At 45.0% G+C, this 22,588-nt stretch overlaps 1 protein-coding gene across 2 annotated transcripts in view; it reads right to left on the bottom strand.

Annotated features, from left to right (window-relative positions):
* Positions 1-609: 609 nt before the first annotated feature.
* LOC105697567 (RNA-binding protein fusilli) overlaps positions 610-22,588 on the bottom strand; it is a 39,150-nt gene continuing 17,171 nt past the window's right edge. Inside the window, exons 4-12 of one of the 2 annotated variants that reach the window (XM_012420973.2) lie at positions 19,786-19,875; positions 17,620-17,674; positions 17,129-17,239; positions 15,270-15,540; positions 14,768-14,983; positions 14,441-14,665; positions 14,142-14,343; positions 4,034-4,266; positions 610-3,549 (exon numbers count right to left, since the gene is read on the bottom strand). In XM_012420973.2, coding sequence (XP_012276396.1) covers positions 3,406-3,549; positions 4,034-4,266; positions 14,142-14,343; positions 14,441-14,665; positions 14,768-14,983; positions 15,270-15,540; positions 17,129-17,239; positions 17,620-17,674; positions 19,786-19,875 — 1,547 coding nt within the window. In that variant the 3' untranslated portion in view covers positions 610-3,405. Of the gene's footprint in view, positions 3,550-4,033; positions 4,267-8,293; positions 14,344-14,440; positions 14,666-14,767; positions 14,984-15,269; positions 15,541-17,128; positions 17,240-17,619; positions 17,675-19,785; positions 19,876-22,588 lie in introns of those variants that run through there. The other variant, XM_023432291.1, reaches the window with a different exon arrangement.

The raw sequence follows: 22,588 nt of genomic DNA, 5'->3' as shown, positions 1-22,588 counted from the left end.
TACACGTGTGTATGCTCATTATGTATTTTTGGCCGGACACGACAATCAAGAAGACACCTTGCTAAGACTTGACGGACCCTGACGTCTAACGGTGACGATACAATTCATTTTTTTAATTAGAACATTTTTATGTAAAAAACAAAATCATTCGGAGCATTCTCTAAATTTTAGAAAGGTATCGTCCCAATGCACTTTGACAACGGCAACAATCGGCCATTCTGGTTTACCACGATACACGTAGATAAACGTAGAACGATCAGAGCTCTTATCTCTTCTAGATTCTTGAATTTACAGTTTTCATAAGTATGCAAATGTCATTTGTTATCCAAGATTCATATCCTACAAAGACTCTGTAGACACAGTTTGGCTGGCAGTTATGTGTGATAGCACAAGGTACACAAATAAGTCGAACATTGCTAAAAATCCAATATTCCGATTAACATTGTTGCCGCCACGAGCGAAAACTATTTCACTTCATTTTCTCATTCACATATTGTTTAAAACAAGAAAAAAAAACACCTATATATACATTTTATCTGTATACCGTATTACACGTCTCATTGCAGTGACTTTAAAACAGTCTTACTTTCGTTTTCCAAAACAAAGTAATTACTTTCTTAAAATGTTTTAATTCGTAATTTGGTTTGAACTGGCGTAAACCATTGACTAATAAATATTTAGTTTGAACTAAGTTAAGCTAAAACCACGATATGAAGGATTCGGTTGGAAAACGTATCTGTACGTAGTAATAGAGAATATGCATAAAGACCTTATTGTTAAATCGTGAAACTGAAGTGCAATGGTATTAAAAAAAAAAAAAAAAGGAACACGTAAGTAGCGCCGACAATTCGAGGATATAAAAAAAAATGTCGATGATAAGCCAATTGGCTCTAAATCAACGGCACCAATAAGGAACTGAATTCTTTAGGCCATACCATGAAGAGTCTTGAAATTTATGAAATATATAATTATATGAAATATCGGTTGTGACCTATCGGTAGATTTTTATGGAATGGCAATATAGTTTCACAAGAGTGGTTGTAAGCTAGATAACAGCTATATTCCGAAAACACTTTAGCAACGCTCTCTGTAGGCAGTTTGTATAATGGTCATCGAACATATGTCGAAGAGTTCTGCTATTAAGAAATTGTAAAATTCTTCGGAACACTGAAACCTTCTACGTAACTAACGCGGCACATCGAGGCATTTTTCGCCTGATTCCTTTTATTGCACGGGTCGTTATTACACGATTGCATATTGCACCTATCGGCTGCGATTGCGTTAAACAGAACAAACTATGATAGAGCTATGACAACCCGGTGATAAAACGATCATCGCAATTGTCGCGATTCATCGGAATCCAGGATCGCTGTTAACACGTTTGCTTTTTTTTTTTCCTTAGAAACGTTAAAGTAAAGGTCCTAAACTTTATGGTAAACGTTTAGATACATGCATGTATATGTATAAGATTAATTTACTGTAACAACTAGGAAATCACGGATCTCGTAAACGAGCAAGCACGCATGCGCACATTCGCACTAAGTATGCACTGTGTTGCATTTAGAGTACTTAGGATCTGCATCGTCTTAATTGCACTTCAGTAGGGACCGTATTAATAATTAACAAGAGTCGTAAAATAAGTACAGTTGCGTCGTCCTTGTCTTACCGCATGTTCCCGTTTACTTCTCAATTCCGAAGAAAATGGCAGAGAGAATTGAATATATTTTCAAATCGAGAACTCGCGGTGAGATAAGAGCATAGAAAACGTAAAATAAACGTTCGTAAGCTCTCGATTGGACTGGATACGATTCGAGAACAATTCAGAGAGAAACGGTCAGAGTAAATTTTTAACAATAGAGAAGTTCAATTAACCGTTCACGGTCTTCCGATAAAATTCGTTGCACGTTGCTCAGCGACGTAATTATTAACGTAGTATACAAGGTATCCTAACGATATGTTTAATTAGCTCGAAATAGAAGGGTCCTATTACGGAACGGAGGAATGCACGGAAGACTTTCGTAATATTTGCTGTTTCAAAGTATCTGCCTCTAAACATCTAAATTATACATAGTAACTCGTTATTATGCCTTTAGCAAGAGAAAGGGGGAAAAAAGGGAAGAATTGCTCGCGATCACTCTTACGATTAAGATAGAAGAGACAAGGGGCTAAAATATCGCAACAATCATCTGCGACAGTCGAGTACGTGCTTTGCCTTTGGCCTTATACAAGTCAATGTACGGGCCGACAATCAAAGGTGAATAGTACCGTCGAAGTATGTATATGAATATATATATTATCTCTTTCACGCCTATTCGATTCAATTAAATAAAACTAACGAAGATTCGTTAAAACATGCTCAACTTTCACACGTACTATTAACAATAAGTGAAATAGTTCCTACGTGCGTATATAATAATATATTACTACTATTAGAATCTGTTAGAACTGACGGCACGAGGCCGCTCTATGTATAGTACTTGAACTTTGGAGACATTTTGTCTTTCTACATTAATGCAAAAAGTGCACGATAAAAAAAGCCTCGACCGCAGCTTGAACGTTTCCCAAAGCGTACTCCCGCTAAGTACTCGAAAAATCTCCTACATAATAGTGGTATCGGCTCAACTTGACTAAAACCCACGTCGAGTCATTTTTTACCGTGCCCTCTTGGTATTCCTTAGGCCCTACTTTCGCTCTCTTCATTCCCATCGATCACTCTAATTCTAAAAGCAAAATATCACTTGTGCTTCCACATCGCAAAAATTCACAAAAATTTCCTTCAATAAGTCAAAAAAAAATCCGGGCTACACTTGTGAAGCAATTTGTCATATGTAAAAAAAGGAGTCGCAGGGACACCGCGTCGTCTCAACGGCGATCCGTTATTGGAGCACGACGTCCATCGTGTTATCGAGAGCGTTAACCACGCTGTAAACATCCTAAATTGGTCCTAGATCGACGGGAAACGCAAAACGGCACTTCGTTCGTTAGAGAACAACAGCGTCGACTTCGAGACTTGCGATTTGGCTCTGTGTCTCAAGACTAGAAGAACGCGACGTGGCACGTCGAAGACAACGAGTGTTCCCATCGGATGACGAAGAGCGGCTCTGCTTTCTCTTTTGCGAGAGAAAAATAATAATAATATTAATAATAATAAAAAAACAACAAGGATCGACGAGGAAGACTCCACGTGGCCGATCAGCTGATCGACGTTTGACAGCTCGCCGACCTACTGGGCGATCAGCTGATCGCCGCTTCCGAGTCTTCCGCAGGGCGCGAATCGAGTCCGCTAGACCGCGCGAGAGGAGGAAATAAATATCACTTGAGGTTTCTATTTCAGGCGAGGCAAGGTTATTCGCTCGGGAAATTAAGAGACCCGACATGAGGCCGAAGTTCAGGGATCCGCTGGGCTCAGACCATGAAGAGTTCGACGAATTGGTTGCAGGGCGCCTGTATGGCCGGCAGTGGCATCCTCTTGTCAACCTCTGCACGAGGAACGAGTCCATCGATTCGAGGTTCTGGCAATGCGAGCTGCAGGCACTCCGGTGGGGTCAACTATGAAATATGCAAAACGCAGGAGTAAATAAAAACACAGCTATACTCAGCAGATAAATCGCATGCGTGTTTTCACCTAAGTCAACGTTAGTGGTCCTTCCAACGTGATATAACAACATATACATATAAAACGTAAAGACATTTATAAAACTTCAGTACGTGATTATGAAGGCCCTAAGGAAGAACATGGTGCTCATGAAATTTCATTAAAAAAAGGAAATATGTATTCTTGGTTCTAGTCTGGGACAAAGAAAATTTTTAATCAAACATGAAATCTCATGAACACTACGTTCTCTTTTAGGGCCTCCATAATCATATGCTGCAGTTTCGATCGATTCGGTGCATCTAGTTTGGGGAAAAGTTATATAAATATTTTTACGGCTTATATATGTGGAATGACTCTTTCATATCACCTTAATATAGGAACGAAAGGAGTATCGCTAATTTTAAGTAGACGTTAATTTCTATTTTGCAGCAAGTGTACCTTAAACGTGCCGTCTTCGAAACTGACCAGGGCGGCCTGCTGGGGCATCGGCGTCATTCCTCCCACATTGGCAGGACTGTAATAATTCGTAGGGCTGACAGGCGGTGACGGATAATGCCAATAAAATATCGGCGGGTATGCAGGGGCAAATTGGGGCGGTCCTCTTGGCAGCATCGTCGGAGGTGGCGGGAACATGGCTCCCGAGCCGAAGGGCGGCGGCATCATGGTGCTCCCTAAGGAAAGAGACCGTCGTTAGAAAACCCATCGGGGAAGATCCTTCCGTTCGGTCGGGTCCTTCGTGCAAGAGCTAAGAGTTCCTTAACGACAAGGAGTCTTCGCGGTCTCGAAAATTCGAATCCCAGCGAAGCCGGAGGATCGCGTTAAAACAAATCCAGAAGCGATGTCTCGTTATTTTCTAGTTACACAGAAATAATTCGGTAACGTTGCAATCGATGAAACGTCAAGAAAATCTCCAGATTCGTATTTAAATAATTTCAAGTGGTTTATCAAAAGAGATTGTCAATGAGAGTAATTTTCTTCCGGGAGAAATTTGACCCTTGCATCTCTGAAATTTAACAATTCCGTGCGATCGAGCAGCTTCAATGGAATCCGAGTTTTTTGAATCCGCGAAGTTTCCTTGAGCTAGCTGGATGCCTTCCAAAAAAAAAAAAAAACAAACAAACACAAATCAAAAGTTCAAACTACACCGAGGCCTCTCGTCGAGACGGAGGAAGGACGTCTTCGTGAATCTTTAGCTAGCAAAAAAAGAGAGGGAGAGTTCGGTTAGAACAAACGGGAAGAAAGGGAAGAAGCCAGGACGCAGGTCCTCTTCTTTCCTTTCTCGCCCGGTGGGAAGCATTTGCAGAAAAGACACCGCGGCTCTTCCCGATGGATCCTCCAGAATGAAACGTGAAAACCCCACGCTAATGTATCGCTCGGCCATCCCGCAGAAAGCTAATCCTTTGCATATACGTGTGAAGACCATCAGCCAATTAACCGATGTCACCCCAAATGATATCTATGTACAAATAAAACAAAAAAGGTCTACTCGCTATGCTAAAATGCCACCATGGCTCTGCGAACTCGCGCTGCGGTTTCGATTCGAGGCTTGTTCCTTAAAAAAATGTATACCCAACATTTTCGAAAGAGCCATCGCGTCCTTAACCATTTCTTTTTTTTTTCAATGAAAAATTCACATTTCCTTTTTTAGGGGAGTTTATAAACTTTTTTCTTTTTAATATTTCCCCTGAAATCGTCCTTCGCAACGAGACTTCGCAGATCCGGCGTCAGTGCACAATTGTCCGAAAATGGATTGTCTCTTCGATGGTTTTTCTTTAGATTGAAGTGGACAAAACGAGCTCCTTTCAGATTAGGTCCGAATCGTTGACGATTTCATAGAGAATCGTGCACCAACGTCGGTATAGGAATAATGATTGGACTTGGCCTACCTGGAAGCACAGAAGTTAGTATTGTACGTAGGTCCCGCTACCATACCACGATCGACACTGCACCATATTGTAAACATAATAAATAATAATACTCCGTATGCACCGCACCACTTATGCGATTCCGCCCCCTCATCCGCCAAGTCACCATGTGATAAAGACCACTGTTACACACACCCTCGTCCATTCGCTCCTTCTCTTTCTCACCGTAATCGACCTCGCACATCAGAGTTGGACCTCGTCCGATCAAATTTGCATTTCCCCTCATACTTAAAAAAAAAAAAAAATTCAAATTGAAATGCTCGAGGCTAAAAAAAGAGATGTTAACCCTGGAACGCTCCAAAATATTAAAATTCCTCGTTGAAAATTCTGCCCAATCGGAGTAACGTCATTAAAAAAAAATTGTACTTAAAAATAGTCAAATTGAAGTTGTCGATTATGAAAAAATAAATAAATAAATAAAAAGTCAGTTCCGGAGTACTCCAGGGTTTCAGAGTTCGTCAAGGAAAATTTCGAAAATATATTAAACGTATTTGAACCTCGAAAATGATTAATTTTCAATTTTAGTCCGAATTACTAGACTTCATTACAATTAATGGTCCAACTCTGTCTTACATACATACTCGCACACTCGCTCTCTTTCTTTCTCTCTCTTTCCCTTTCTCTCGGCGTGATGTCACAGTAAGCTTGTCCAAAAAGTGTGTATCAGCATGTAACAGCCCCTAGTTCTTTTTCTCGTCCGGGTTACTAGCAGACCAGTGGTACCATCGTACCACTGCGGTGTCCATGGAACATACTCTCAACGTCCTCTTCGTCGTCGTCTTACAGGACTTCTCTGCGTTAATCGACTGCAGTGGTACGTCGGGGTATCGTTAATTTCGTGCTGGGAGGTTTTTCGAACTAGGAACACACTGGGGTTATTAAGTCGTATTTCCATTAACCAGGCACACACCAGAAATCCCGAGTATGTGAGGAGAGGAAAAGGCCATCGAGACAACGAGGCTGTCGGAATCGACCTCGGATTCGTTCGCATCGCTTCTACGCTGCAAACTCAAAGGTACAAAGCTTAAAAAAAAAAAAGAAAAAAAAAAGAATCCCAAAGAAATTGCATTCGTTCACTCGCAGCGAGTACACTTTAAATGTTTCCATTGATATCGAATAATTCCAGGGAGAATTTCATCGCCACGTTAGTCAGTATTAAATTGGATGTATTGTAGAAGCTACACGAACGGAGCTATCTTCTGGAGAACGCAGCATTAATGGATAACCATGAGTTAGCAAATGCGCAAAAGAAAATGGCAAAATGCGAATGAGGCTGCCTCGATAACGAAGCAATCGACATCGGCCAGAAATTCGTTCGTATCGCTTTCACATAATGACCAGCATATATCAAGGAATTAAAGAGCCGCAATTAGCACGTGATTTTTTTTATAAACTTTTAAGTGTACTCGTCGAGTGAGATTGATCACTAATTGCCGATAACGATTCGTATCCCGGTTTAAATTTCATTATCAACGTTCATTTTTGCACCTTTCGCCGCAGAAGCGAGACGGGCGAAATTGTCCCTTGGTGGGTGTAGCATGACTAGATAATTATTAATTACCAAATGGCTCGTAAAAATGAATACTCTCTATGAAAGTCTGTCCCGAACTTGGCATGCCGTCCTGATTGACCGGGGGTTTAAAAAGGGGAAAAAAAAAAGAAAAAAAAAAGTGGTGAGAGAACCTAATTATCTCGCATGACCCGAAAATAATTTCCGACGTGCCGCCTTTTAAGACCACCTCCCCACCTTCGGTAATTCGCTAAGTTATTCCTCGGGGCGGTGTAATTATTAGAGGTAAAAAGAGTAAAAAAGGTGTACGTTTCATTATAAAGCTCCAGGTGTCCTGGGCACATCTATGGATGGCGATGCCACAAAATGTGTCTCATTACGTGTAAGTGGGCTAAAAGGTAACAGAAAAGATAGAGGGAGATATTAACCACCAGACACGAGGAGCGTTACACGAATTCTCGTGAGCTTGCTGCGATTACTGCCAAGCCGGTGGGGGTCCGGTTAAAAATTACTAAAAAATTACGCTAAAGGTTCGGACCAGAGGCGAAGGAACACTTCCGGTTCCTTCGTCCCCGTCAGATCGCTAAATCAATCCCATCGTTTGCAGTTAAACGATGAGACACCCATTAGCTTCGATTTTATACTCCAAGCATCGACGCGGGTATCTCTGGGCTCTTGAGAACATTTTTCTTTCCCGACAATTGGTTATCAATAATTTTTTTTTATAATAAGGCAAGGAACGTGAAGATGTCCAAAGAGGTGGAAACGACAAAGGAAGGATCTCGGTTGACTGCGCTCAATTGCAATTCATATTTTTGTATGATTTTAGTAATGCTGGGTAATAAACGATAATTTGACAAGACATTTTTTACATCGCTATTTCTATTTGTATATCAGTAGTTGCGAATTAAAATGAATACCAAATAAATCCAAAAAAAGAAAACCGCTAAAGTACTTCGATCTCACGTGTGAAGATTCTCGATTTTCTGCTTCAACTAGTCGGTCATACCGTAAAAGGATATATTACTTTTTAACGACGTAACGGTTGGCAATTAAAGGCAGACAATACTTTAAGTGAAACTTTTCCATTAAATTTACGGTTATCCATTCCCGATTTTGTACGGCCCGTAACTCGTTACGTTATCACCGACCGCCTCTAACGAAATCCCTGAAAGTCACATACTTCAAAATTAGACTGCAAATAATCATCTCAGTGTAAATTACCGAGAGGCGAATACAAAACGCGAATAAGTAGGTGTGAAGGAGTCCGAAAATGTTTGAAGGAGGAAAAACGGAATTTCGAATGCATGAAATAATGCAAAAGAGTACAGCGCAACGAGAACTCATCCAATTCGCTTACGATTTGTTTTCTTATTAATGAGCAATGATTCTAAATAAAAAAAAAAAAGAAGACGGGCGAATTACAAGACGGAAAGAGAAAGGAGAGAGAACGCAATTAGAGAGTTAAGAGCCACGACACACAGGATGTTTCCACGCATCTCTTCTCGCTTATTATTTTTTTTTCTTATCACTCGCACCAAAGATACCAACGAGATGCGCAGAGTAAGAACTCGCGAAGGACATATAGAGACAAGGATGTTGCGATGACCGTACTTTTTGTAATAAGCTCCTTGCCGAGACGACACTCGTCATCATCGTCGATCAATCTAGGATTATCGACTCGAAGAATATCAAACCCGACAGACGTTCGGGTAAAAAAAAGTAACGAGGCTAAAGGTAATACAAAACACGAGGCATGCACTTAACAAAAAAACGTGAAAAGCCAGTACACTTCCGTATCCGGTATGTACCGAGTCCCATGCAGTAAAAACCTCTCATTAGATCCCGAGGATCCCCATCGCAACGTATGTGCAACGTGTCCGATCGATCTCACCGAATGATAGAACTGAATGATAAGAGAGAAAGCGAGGGAAGAGAGAGGGAAACGACAAAGAGAGATCATGGCAAAAAGTACGACCACCGTGCGTAGGTAATATCAGGGTATACGTGTACAAGACGATTCGCAAAACCCGATGAATTTGGATACCTCTAAATACACCGAATACTTTGATAGAACGTTCAATTAATAATAATAAAAGAAATTAATTAAAATCCGTCGCGTGATACAAGAAAAATGAATGTGAGCCCCTTCGACAGGGAATCAGGTGCAGTTACAAAATTATTCTTCCGGAATGTTCATGGTAAACACGTTAACTATAGAAAACCTTGTTTAGTTAAATGACAGAAATGTTGATAATTAACGTCCAAATTCGAGATAATGCGAGTCGTCCCGTCCACGTACGAGTCCACCAAACCCAACAAGCGCAAAAGATCTCCACTAGACACGAGTACATTTATTAAACATGATTATTGAATATTAATATAAATCATCATCATCCTACGATATACAGGTAGTATACTGCGATAAAAAAATAAGGTATGCATGTGAGGGTATACACCCGGCGTGTGTGTATGCACGAGTACCACTGTCCCCCTCTTTTTCATTACGATTTTTTTTTTTCCATTATCCGTTCGTTCACTAGTTTCGGAGCACTAATGGAGGCGTCCCTAATTCCTAGTAACGATCGCATCGAGGAGCATTTTACGAGGAAATACTAATGTCAGAGACGGGAGGGGGGTAAATGCAAGAAGTACAAATGTAAATGCAGGAAACCGTACCATAATCACGCATCGTGTACTTTTCTCGGTTAACTTTCGCTTGCACAGTGGGTAGAAATAAACGGGGGAAAAAAAAAAGAAGAAAATTAGGCCTTGAGGGTACAGAAGAGAAGGAGACGTCGAGTTCCACGATTAACGAAGTAATTTGAGAAAATGTGGGATTCGGGGAAACCGTGGAGTCTCGTGTGAAACTCTCTTGTAAGAGAGATAACCGAGAATCGAGCTGAATTTTTCGGAGCACAACCAGCGAGATACAACTAAACGTAACGAGGTAATTACTAAGCGAGAGACATTATCACTAGATGTAATGAGCTGCTACATTGTTTTAAGTTGTTAGCCACCGTATAAAAAAAAAAACAAAGCGACGAGAAACGTGAAGTCTTAATGGGTTTTTAATGCCATTAAAATTTAGGACTACAGAAGCGACTATTGCATGTAGAGCCTAATCGGAGACTTATGTAAACGCTAATGTAAACCCTAATTTTATTGCCAAATGGCAGATCTTTTTGTTTAGTAAAAAAAAAAAAAAAAAGAAAAAACAGATATAGTTTCTGAGAGAGGACTGAGAAAAAATAGCTAACGAAAAGTAACCGTGTTTTTTTTCTTCTTATCAGGTTTAACGTTATTTCGTGGCACAGCGAAAGTCAACTCGATGCACTTTGCATCGAACACGCTCGATTAGGGTAATCGATAATTATTGTCTTAGCGTGTTTATATACACTGTGAGTAATTTGTGCGCAGTACTTAGCGGTGATTTTGCGCCTGGGTTAAGTAACAGGTTGCTTCGCGAAGAAACGAGTGATCACTCCGAAAAAAAACTCGGCTAAAGTTCAAGTACTCTCTTACAGCCATTTCGACGCAGTTTCTTCAAATTTGCGCAACGATCATTGCTAATATTGATCCAAAATATCTGGCGATTAATGCCGATTGCATTTGGCAAAAAGAAAAAAAAAAAGAAATGAGACAATCGGAATGCTGTAATGTTCGACAAAAGGAACATGAACGTTTTTTATTTTCACCTAGTTCAACGAAATGAAATTCCTCATTTTGAGCGGATTTTATAGATTATGTATTTGCCTATGTGCATCCCTCTAATCGGAATTGTGAGACTGTAAAGTGTCGACACAAATTCTCTCTTCCGTCTAAGGCACGTACTTTGAGCAATTAATAATGATATGTTAAAAACTGAGTACTTCGCAGCAGCGACCACGAAAAGTGGATAAGTCGATCACTGGTTACTATTTATAATTTAAACAGGAGCCAACTTTGTAAAGTGGTTGACTGATCGATATTGAAGTGTTATTCACATTTAAACGTTACTTCGCTGGAAGACATCACTCTAAAGTATGAATTTTTCTCGAATGGAGGGTTATTCGGTACTTGCAAGAAAGAATTAAGGGATACATGGTACACTCGCAAGAAAGTTAATAACATTTAAGTAACGATGTCTACTAAAGAGACAAAAAAAAATTAAATAAACCACTATTAATGGAGAATAATTCCTTGAACGTAACTACAATTGATATCGTGTGTTTCTCAACGAACAACCGCGTGTAAAGGTCTACTACAACTTTCCTAAAAAGCAACGCCAATTATTTTGACATTAGAACAAGTGAGAACTATAATCAGAAAATCACAGCTGACACTTTTTACCCGTGCTTTCCTGATCTCTTAAATCATAGAATAATCCAAAATTCACCAGAAAAAGAAAAAAGAAAAAATGGCAAGAACTGAAAATCTCTGTAATTGTTTTGCGTTCAATCGTTCGGTATCTTTGCTCGATTAATTAACTTGCGTTGCGTTACTTAGCAGGAAACAATATAATGGGCGAGGTCAAGGTATGCAAAAGAGCGGCGATTTTCGGGAGGAGACGACACCAGGGACGGAGTAAGAAAATCGTGGCACTAGGCTTAAAAAGAGAGCCAAAAACTCGACCACTGAGCGACATAAGTGGGTCGCATCCTTTCCCCTATTTTCTCGCGCGTTTTCCTGCAACCTTGGTCCATCGATCTCGCCGACACGTCTGGATATTAATCACAACCCCAAGAAATAGCGACATTCGTTAAGAATAAAAAGAAGGAGAAATAAAATAAAAGTAGGGTTACTCGCATCAGGTGCTCGTAAAAGAGGTGACTTAATTTCCACAACTTTCGGGTCTAATCATCACGATTAAGTCAAGAAGTCTCGAAAGAGTCGCACTATAGCTGTCGAATTAAGCGAATTAAGTATCGGAGCACTGCAGAAAATATACCGATTGAAAAAAGTGAAAAAGAAAGTATCCGCAAAATATTGCCGAGTCCTGTCGATCGAAACGTACGCGCAATCAAAAGCGACGTTATCGCTTCGTCCTCGTCACAGGGAATGCGGCAAATCGAGGGAGGAATGTTCCGAAGATCGAACGTTAATTCCCGTGGACTCGCAATTCTGCGGCTAATAAAAAAACGGGAAGAGAACCGTCCACGAAGACAGAGTCGACTGGAAGAATTCGAATTCTCGGAGCTTTAGACCCGCCGATAGTCACCGAGCCTAACAACATCGATAAACTGGATGGAATTTCCACGACTTAACGCTACTAAAATATATATATATCTATATATATATATAATATGTATATACGCCTAGCAAAATATATAAATCATTTTATGAAAACTCTCTCGGTATATATCATAATTATTATTTACACCGTTAACTAACGCGGGAAGTCGGGGACCGCGAATATAAATCGGCCCGGACTTCCAAGGCACTTTCGGCGCTGTCAATTAGTCCCATTGTAACGTCTTCTCATCGACGATGATCGAACGATGTCCATAAAAATTGGTCCGTCGCGATAAGTCGAAGAGGACACGAGCGCTCGTACATTCTATATTACAAGTTACATGATTTGCGGTAAAAGTCCGTTTTACTCGTGTATGGATTACAAAAAAAAAAAAGAAGAAAAACAGTAGTACCTTTGTCTACAGTTACTGGACTGTCAACAATGTAACAATCGGTCCTAAGTACTTTTCTCTATCACCGCGGCAAATTAGTTTCGAGGCAGAAACTCAAAGGCACTGGCCCAATGGCGGGCAAAGGGTAGAAAAAATAACCAAGGATGTAAACGAAGAACATTGGTTCCTCCTAGAGACAACTATGGAATGTACGATGAATCGATCCCGTCGCACCCTATCAACGGAGCGTCGCCATTTCGGAATCCCTGGATCACTTTAACGAAAGCCGAAGCACGCCCATCACGAATCGCTTTCCACTCGAAGACTTTCGCAAACCGCCTGTTCCCTTAGCACTCTGCAAACTACTAGAAACGTCATATGATATACAAACTGCCAGTCAAAGAAATCATCCCTGATCAGCAAGCTGCGCAACGAAGGTACCAAGATCAGCGCGTTAACCAATTCCCACGAGTCCGCCAAACAACCCGATCGACGGTATCCACCATGAACGGGTTACCCCTCGGAACTCTAAACGCCATATCGTTACAGTCTAATTTCTATACAACAATGCCGAATCCCCGGACACGAGTGTGGGTTCCTTAAGAGACCTTGAATTTTCCCATGAGGCACTAGAGGTGTAGGCAGTGAACTCGTGAAAGAGATGACCCCACAAGCGAGCGCCCTCGACAGTCCACGAAAGCGAAGGAATTCCCCGGAAAGGGTCCTCCGATCGGGAAGCTACATCCACGGGTTCTCTCTCGGGACCCTCGAAACGCTCAGTGGAAGCGAAAGGCACCATGGGTCCGATCACATTTGGGGATAGAACTGGGCCGGATAGGGCAGGCCGGGAGTGGCGGCCTGGCCGGTGGGAAAGGCGGCAGGAGTTTGCCAGGCGGGCCGCTTGGGAGCGCTGCCGGCGGCCTCCGCAGGGAAGGCGCCGTTCCAGGTGCGTTTGAGGCCCATCAGGGTGGCCGGGTTGAGAGGGGCCTGCACCAGCGGTGGGAGCAGGGCGTGGGGCGGGGGCGCCCTCAGGATGGGGATCCGCGAGGGCATGTTGAAGAGGAGGAAGGGTGCGGAGGTGGCCTGGGCGTGGTGGTGGTGGTGGAGGGCCGCGGCGGCGGCGGCGGCTGCGGCACCCGGGGGGGCCTGGACCGTATACGCGGCGGATAACTGCTGAGGAGACGCGGACGGCAACGCGAGGGCCTTGCTGGTGGCCCCGGCATTCGGGGAGGTCGGAGAGGTCGCGGTCGGTGCGGCCCCGGAGGCCAGCGCCATGAGCCAGAAATCCTGATTCCTGATGGCCTGGGCCTGGGCCTGGGCCTGGACCAGCGCGTGGATGTCCCAGAGGGGCTGCTGCACCGCCGGGACCGCGACGGGCGCGACGGGGGCCGCGGCCGGCGGCGCATGCGCGGCCTGGGCCGCGTGGGCCGCTTGGGCCGCGTGAGCCGCGTGGGCCGCGTGGGCCGCGTGGGCCAAAGCCGCTGGCGTTTGCGTGGTCAACGTACCGGGTGAGTGGAGCGATTTCGTCGCCGGCGGCACCACCGCCCCCGTCATCACCAGGTTCATGTCTTCGCCGCTGCACTGGAACACCTCGATGTACCGATGCTTCTTCCCGAAGATCATGTACCGGTGGTGCCGCTGCGACGCGCACGCGCCCGCCGACGCCTCGCTGTTCATCTGGATGAACGCTTCGCCCGACGGTTGACCCTGAAAAACGACGAATTCGTTAGAATTCTTCAATTACCGACCAGACATGGGGGAGGATGTCGTTTATGAATGGCATTACCAGGGCTTGGATACCGACCTGAGCGTTGTACACCATGTGGACCCCCTGATACACGATGTTCTTCGAGTGCTCGCCCATGAAGTCCAGGATGTGCTCGACCAGCGCCTCGTAGGGCAGCCCGCGTAACCGCACGCAGTCTTTGCGGGTGCCGGACATGATCACGTGCTGAGGGAGCATCGGAAGAGGCAAGGGTGGGTGCGCCGGGGGCGGATGTTCCACGACCACCATGGACCTGTTCAAGACCTGGAAGACGACGTACTCTCGATAGTCGCATCCCTTCAGCCTTAAGAAATACTCCTTCGGCCGTGGTAACTTAGCAAAACGTCGGAGATAAACGAAACCTACCTGCTGCACCTCGGCCGTCGTGCTGCGGAAGAGTTCGATGTACCGGCTGCCGATGCAGTCGCGATGCTTGCTGAGCGCCTTCATCGCGTCGTCGTCCTTTGCAAAGAGGACGAAGGCATCCCCTGTGGCTCTGCCGTCCGGTTTCTTCACAAAGAGGACTCCGTCTTCGCCGTCCAACACGTGACACGGCGAGTCGCCGGACAGGAAGAAATCAAGCTGCAACGTGCAAAATCATCGAATCACCATGGTGAAAAAAAAAAAAGAAAAATCCGAAACCTCTTCCCCTCCTCTCGAACAATGAAACGGACGTGGAGCAACGGTGCGGGGTCTATAATTATAGCTAGAAAAAAATCGGAACAGACGCTTGCGGACTCGGCACTATCTAAAGCGGGGGTCTGCAAGGCGTCTACGCCCGAGAGATATCTCTCGTCTGGTCGCGTTTACAAAGTGCACAATCAATAAGGAGGTCTCTGTGTGTCAGTTAACAACAAAAGCAACCGACCACTTGCTTGGCGACGCAGTCGTAAGGGAGTCCTCGCATCCTGACGATGACTTGGGCCCCTCTCGAGAGGAAGGCCTGAGCTTCCCCGCTGGTGCCACCGGCGACGTTGATGAAGTCCTTGCCGGAAGCTTTGTAGACCTCGATGTACCGGGCCCCGATGTGGTGCTTATGCCTCGCCAAAGCCATGTCTCTGTGTTCCTTGCTGACGAAACGCACTAATGCCTCGCCGTTACGCCTGCCCATCGGGCTCAAACACAGCGCCACGCCTCCCCTGCGAAACAACGGCAACCAGGACCGAACGACGTGTCATTACGTTTTCATACAACTCTTGGAGACATTTTTTCCAGCTACTTAGACCCTAGCTACCAGGAAAACGCGCCGCTATCGCCGTGGCCCCGCGTGTCCTCGACTATGTAGGAGATATACCGCGAACAAGAAGCGTGCAACAATTATCTGCGGTCGTGGAAAATTCATGAACGGGAGCTTTCGCGGTAACGGCGCCGATAATAAAAAAGGGGAGCTCGCGAAGCTTTAAGGCGACGCGAAAGTGGCATCCGGGGATCGTTAACCGTTCGCGAAACTTTTCTCCGAGTTAGGTGTACCGAATCGTTTCAGACTTCACTACGCGAATACGCGAAGTTTCGAACAGAGTTGACATTTCACGGGGGTCGGGGCCTTTGTTATAGTCTTTGTATTTAGGTTGTAAAGTTTGAAACCATTCGGCACACTCAGTTTGGAGTTTCGCGAGCGAGATATCTCTTCGACCTACGCTTTCGCGTCGTCTTGAGGTTCTTCATTTCCCGGGTCAAGTTTTAAGGCGCGTCTCGCGTTCTCGTAGGGCGACCAGGATGTTGAATTCTCGCCGGGTTCCCGAGTCCCGTGGAACCTTCGGGGGGTTTCCACGTTGTCTTTAAGGTTTCGTATAATGACGCCTTATTAAGGTTCCGGTCCCAGGCTCGAGCGATCGAGGCGTGAGAGACCGACGAGCCCGGAGATAGGGAGCTTCTCCGCTCGCGAAGAAAGCTGCGAGCGTCGAATTCCAGCCAATCGAGCGACACCCCGAGGTTCGTTCCATGACCCTAGATAGCGCCTATCACCGCGGCCCGGAGCGATGACGGCCTCGCTTTGCCAAGACGTCCTAGGAAAACTTCTCGAAATGGTGTTTACACCCGGCCACTTGTTTCCAGGCGGCTTTATGCGGGGATATCGAGCGTTACGTCACTTCAACATTAATATGACGGTGCACGAGGAAACGACGTAAAATCCCGTAAAAGGAATCGGCTCGATAGCGGAGACCATTAAGAGGAAAATCGATAACGGAATCACCTGCTTGAACATTAGTCCATATTCTAAAATTCTTAATATTCCTAATATAAGTCCATGGAGACGTTTTATGTCCGTCAGTGCACGAATGCGTCACGGACGCGGCACGGAGGTGTCCGAAGCGACCGTTTACAGAACCGACGACACTCGATCTCGACATCTGAAGTACCGATAAAGAGCTTATTTTTCTTTTCTTTTTCTTTTCTCACTGCAATCGCGTTCACGACGTTCGAGGTCGTAAGCGGGGTTTCACCGATTTTTCTCTTTCCGCACGGAAACTCGGGCCGGCGGTATCGCGCTACTCCGATAAGGCGAAGTAACCCTGCCCGGTTTGGAGTTTCCACCACGTGTCGCCGCTTCTGTTCGCCAAATCCGGAACTGGGTTTACTCAGGTGGTCGGCAAGCCATTACCTCGTGCACACCGGGGACCAAGTAACGTGGGCACGAGTACCAATTGGATTAGTACCGGGCACTCGAAGGCGTACGAATGGGCACGGTAAATCACGACGAACAAGGCCGAGGGGCCCTCTACTCACTTGACGACATTCAGTCCTCGGAAAAACTTGGCGATGTCCTGGTCGGACGACTGCCAAGGAAGCCCGCGAGCCCTCACTACGCAGTCATTGTCCACTTCCTCGTCCTTCGAGCTGGAAGTGACAAAAATCTCTGATTATTCGACTTATCGCGCCAACGGTAGAAAAAGGATCGGTACAGATATAAATGACATCTATTACAGGGCGGAGACCCCGGAGGATTTTTTTTTTTACCTCGCCGCGATCCTCCAGATAATGTCTATATCTCTACTGCAGGGAATAATTGCATGTCCAGGAAATCTTGTCAGACATCTATTGATAAAGGAAGACTAAAGGTCGCGGTTTGACTCCTGCTATACAAGCAATGGGTGAGCTTAGATTTTCCGTTGCATCGCTTATCTTACGTTTGAGATTAGACATGGAATAAAAAAGCCCCCTTTTCGGCATCTCCATTTTTTTCAAGCTTTCAGTTTCCATAAATAAGTTAGACTCACCATATCCCCGGCTCCAAGACGAGATTTACGACTTCCGGATTTTGGAAAATGTGACCTGAAACACAAAACCAAGGAGAATTGAGCGTCTCCCCGCAATCCGCAATATTTGGAAGTCATCGGCGGGAGATCGAAGTTTATACAAATTATCGTTTCCTCCTTCCTTGCATTCGGTATCGCCGATACCTCTTATGGACGTGTCCCAAACACGCACGTGAAAAATCCACGTAGAGTTACGTGCACACCGAGGAGCGCACCCCGCGAGGCGTGCTTACGTTTTCACGTAACCGTATCTCCTCCATCCTGTCTCCGCTTTCTTAAAACAGTCTCTTTTATTGTCACCCAACGTGCCGTTGCCATTCCAGGCCGGCGAAAACGTAAGCATAAAAAGTCGCATCGATCTGCGAGCCAAGCAAAATGCATGCAGTGCACCGTGGCCAACTCTCCAGGAATTTCGTGTGGTGCAACGTTCCCCGTTCCACCTGCGATGCAGCCCACGTCGTCAATTCTTTGCCCCGACAATAAAAAGCCCTATTCCGCGGTATATTATTCATATAGATATTTTTTAAATTTAAGATATAAGTTGGAACCGAAAAAGAAAAAAAAATTCCAAGTAGCGCAACGTTCCCCGTTGCACCGGCGATGCAGCCCACGCCGTCAATTCTTTCCCTCGATACTAAAGAGCCCTATTCCGCGGTATATTATTCATACAAATATTTTTTTGAATTTAAGATATAAGTTGGGACCGAAAAAAAAATACCCGCCGTATGTATCCACCGCGGCAAATGAATATAAAAAAAATCTAATTCACGATATCACGGTTCAAGTTTCATTTGACACCAAGACCTGCCGTATCTACGTACTTGTCGTCGTATCACCCGTCGACATCGGCGAATCAATTGTTACGATCGACAATCGAGGTAGCTCCCGAACGGCCACGATAAACAGGTGTATTTTGAAAACACAGTGATAAGCACGGGGACTCGCAAAGCCAGCCAAGGAAAAGGCAATCCTGAGAAGTGAAAAAGTTCAGCAAACACGCCTTTGTCACGTACTGCACATCTCTTAAGTCGACAAACTTTGGCAAACCTCGAGGCGACGTATGCGAGACAACATTTTCACCGGTTTTTCTTCTTTTAATAATTATTATCAACCCTAGACTTTCATTCGAGTCGTTAAAGGTCTCGGTAAAAAATAATTCCTAACAGTATTCTACCTCCTTGTACACGTGAAATCGATTTTTCTTTTCAATATAAAAAGGGCATCAAACTGCATTTCATCGAAAAAGTAGACTGACGTTGCACGTCCGCGATTCTTTTCTCCTCCTTCGAGATCGTATCTCACGACTATCATAGATCAACTTTCTACCCCTCGGCGATTGACGTTGGCACGGTTTAAATAATGATAAATAAAAGAAGGGGAAAAAAAAGGAAGAATATTACTCCAAGGCTTCGCAAGAGTTGAGTAATTATTTTTTACTCTCACGAGCCGGATTCAACGAATATTCGATAAACTTATCCTTTCAGCGATCTAAATTGAAATTCCACCGTAACGTTGCATAAAGCTAGGGAAGGTTTATTTTCATCTCAACCTTTCATTGCAAGAAATTTCTGGTAATTAAAAGTGAAAGCTATTATTTCTTTTTTTTTTCGAGTGAATTTCTTTTTTTTACTTCATTGCCTCAAGGTGTGCAAATGTTCCATCCTCGAAAGTTTTCCCCTCCAGTACTCGCGAATAGACATTCAAATGACACGTCGGTGTTTAAAATAATCATCACCCGGCTGTAATGTAAAACCTCATGAATAAAGGTTGACTATCACTGTGATAAGAGGTGCAATGCGGCTCTACTTATAATATTATACGACCTGACCCGTCTTCGTAAGTCAGCCTTTGCATTTGTAAATGCGTGTGCCGTCACTACGCAGGTAATGTATACACGTACAGAGGTCTTTCCATACAATTAACAATGATGTCCAGGATCTGAAATGTACGCGTAGAGAAATACGTTTCCACACTAGTTGCTTGATAACGACACTGCTGATTTCGTAATGAGGAAGAGAAAGAAAAGAAAATAAAAAAAAAAAATAAAAAGAAGAAGCAGTTCCTTTAAGCACTAAAAACGCATCAATTCTCCATTCGAGCGCGACTACAATAATTCAACCAACTTACCATCTTTAATCATCCTCTGGATGACATTAACCATGTCCTGTACTTCCTTGACGTGATAATCATTTTCGGTGTCAGATGTGAATCCAAAGTCTGTTCAACGATAGTTAAGGAACACCTAGATACATATATACGTTAAGACACTAGGTGCATGGCGTACGGGAGATTTAAAAATTTCGGGGGGCCATCGGAAAATTTCCTAACATCAAGGCAGATAAGAACCGAAGAGTAACATTCTTCCCGAAGACTTCCGGCCGATCGGGGGGGCCTCGGTCTACATACCGGTGTTAAAAGTTCTCCAAGTCTAGCCGACAGGCAAGGCCAAAGGCAAACGCGAGGAGCGCGCACCGAGTCGGGGCCTTATCAGCTCCTATAAATCGTCCGTCATTTTTCCTAGGGTCTATAAATCGCGCAATCGGCCGCGATACGGAAAGGAGTTAGGCTCGGAGCCGGACTTTCCGTTGGCGCCGCGGCCGAGTTTGAGCCCGCCTCCGTTTAGGGTATTTTTCGAAGAGCGGAATAATTGAATAACTGCATAATCGACCCGTTCCATGGCAATTCGAGGGGGTAGAAAGGGAGGTGCAGAGCGGGGAAGCGCGATTTGACAGTCATCGAGCCATCGAGCCGCCAGCCAGTGACCTTTACTCTTCTACTGAGCGATAAGCGAGGCCCAATGGGATCCGCTCGGTCCAACGGAATGGGCCAATGGGGCCGGCCGGCCCAACGGAATGGGCCAATCACGGTCGGCCGTTACCGGGCCGCGGCCTCCGGCCCGATCGGGTCCGCTCTTTCATGTCGCGCGATAATACCAACATTTTTGCAGCCCGCGGAGCATGTCGGACGGTCACGTCACAATATCGACTCCTCGAAAGGGACCCTCGACGTTCTCACGACGTATCTGTTTCCTACTTCTTCGGAATCCCGGCGACGTTGAATAAGGACAGAGCGGCGCAAAACCGACGTTTTCGCTAGCTTCGCGGACAGTCCCCGGTAATCACGGAATAGAAATATCAATTATCGGCAATGTGTGCCGTCATAATGACCGCGGTTAATGACTATATCCAGCGGTACCGGGACGAGGAAAAGTCCGCTCCTTTGTGAGAGTAAACCGCTTCTTTTTTTTTTTTTACCGCGATCGGTAATTACGGCGTTACGTTTTAATAGCCTGCTAATTCATATATAAAGTGATTTTAACTTTCCTTCTTCTTCATTTTCCTCCGTTTTCTTTTCGCTTCTACGACAGTCGCGTGTAGGTAAATTTCGCAACATCACTCGCCCGATTGGCACCGCTCTTAGCGTTCAAATGATCGCGGCAAATTTCGAGGGAAAGAGAAATCGCGAGTACGCAAATTCTGCCCGGCGATTCGATCGTTAGACGTCGATCTGACCTTAATCGGCCGAGGAGACCAAATGCCAAAGAAAACTTATCGAGTCACATGCATCGCAAGTTCGTGCACCCCAAGGCCGGGGTCGTCGAGATGCGAGATAAGTTCCCCAGCTGGAACTTTTTCGAATCTCGACCGGGTGATTCCTTCGATCTTAATGAACGCAAGGGAGCCGCTGAAGGTTTTTAAATTCACCGCCCTTTCAACGTCCGAATTTTTAACTAGGTAAAAAAAAATCTCGTTTCCTCCATGCCACTTGACCACTTATGTTCTAACATTTAATTGCATCCCACGTGACTCGTTGACCATAAAAAAAAATACCGTCAAACCTCGTTCCCGGTAAGTTGCTCGCAATCAAACCCGTATACTCTAAACTAAGATTTTTTTGTATCACCCGATCGACACCGAAACATGTCAATCTCACGGCAGGGAAACCGTGGAACAATGGCGACCGACTCGTGAGTCTCGTTCGCGATATCGCAACCGTTTCCACCGGCAATCCGGCTGCGAGGCTTTCGGTTCCGGACACGTCGAACCATATATCACCTGCAACAGGTGTCCCTCGGATAGTCGGATCGAAGGAGAGTGAATACGGCACGAGCGCGGATTATCGGAGGAATTCTGCTCCACCAGATGCCAGGCCGATCAATCGAGCCCCGAGGCAAATGAATCTTTTCGAATTATCCTTAGAATTCTTATCGGCGAGGGAAAAATGAGCCGCGTCGATGCTTAGATATGTTCTCGGAGAAAGACTCCCAGTCCGCACGGCTTATCCACGTGCCGAGTAAACAATTACCGAATATTTACGGGACGGAACTATTGGATTAGCTTATCTAGAGGGGGGGGTCTAGATACATCTTCAGATAAAACCTCCGATTCATCTTGAGCCAAAAGCAGCCGAAAACGCTACCGTAGTTTGCGTTCACAACACCTTACTACGGGTATAAAAATAAATCATAAATGAACTATGGAATAAAAGGAACTGAACATTTATCCAGGAAAAGTGTAAACCCAGAAGAAGGTAAATAAGTCAAAATCCCCTGCACGAGTGGGTGCACCTACGAGGCCCATCGCGTTCTCCTGAAACAACCCACATAGAGGCTTCCTTATAGTCTCCAAGTTAAATACCTCAAGCTAAATATATTTTATCTCGGGTCGTCCTTCCCGAGTGGGAGGACGAGAACGGTGACGGGTCCCCGGAAAGATCGAAGGGCCCCTCTCGACCTTGCGTCCGAATATGCATACCTCGGGTGTGTCGGCAAGGGCGTCGCGTCGTGGCAGCGTCTGGGGCCCCAACCTCAAACAAAACCGGCCGTAGATGAGCTTTCGGATGCGCCAAGGGGCCGGGGCGATGCGAAAAACGTTCCGTGGCCACCGGCGGGCCTGCTCGCGTGCTCCCCTTAACTCCGCGTGTTATAATG

The sequence above is a fragment of the Orussus abietinus genome, unplaced genomic scaffold, assembly GCF_000612105.2.
Source record: "Orussus abietinus isolate OABI.00-Male unplaced genomic scaffold, Oabi_2.0 scaffold64, whole genome shotgun sequence".
NCBI classification, from domain to species: domain Eukaryota; kingdom Metazoa; phylum Arthropoda; class Insecta; order Hymenoptera; family Orussidae; genus Orussus; species Orussus abietinus.
Note: the sequence above shows the minus strand (reverse complement) of the source record. Positions and strands in the feature narration are given on the sequence as shown.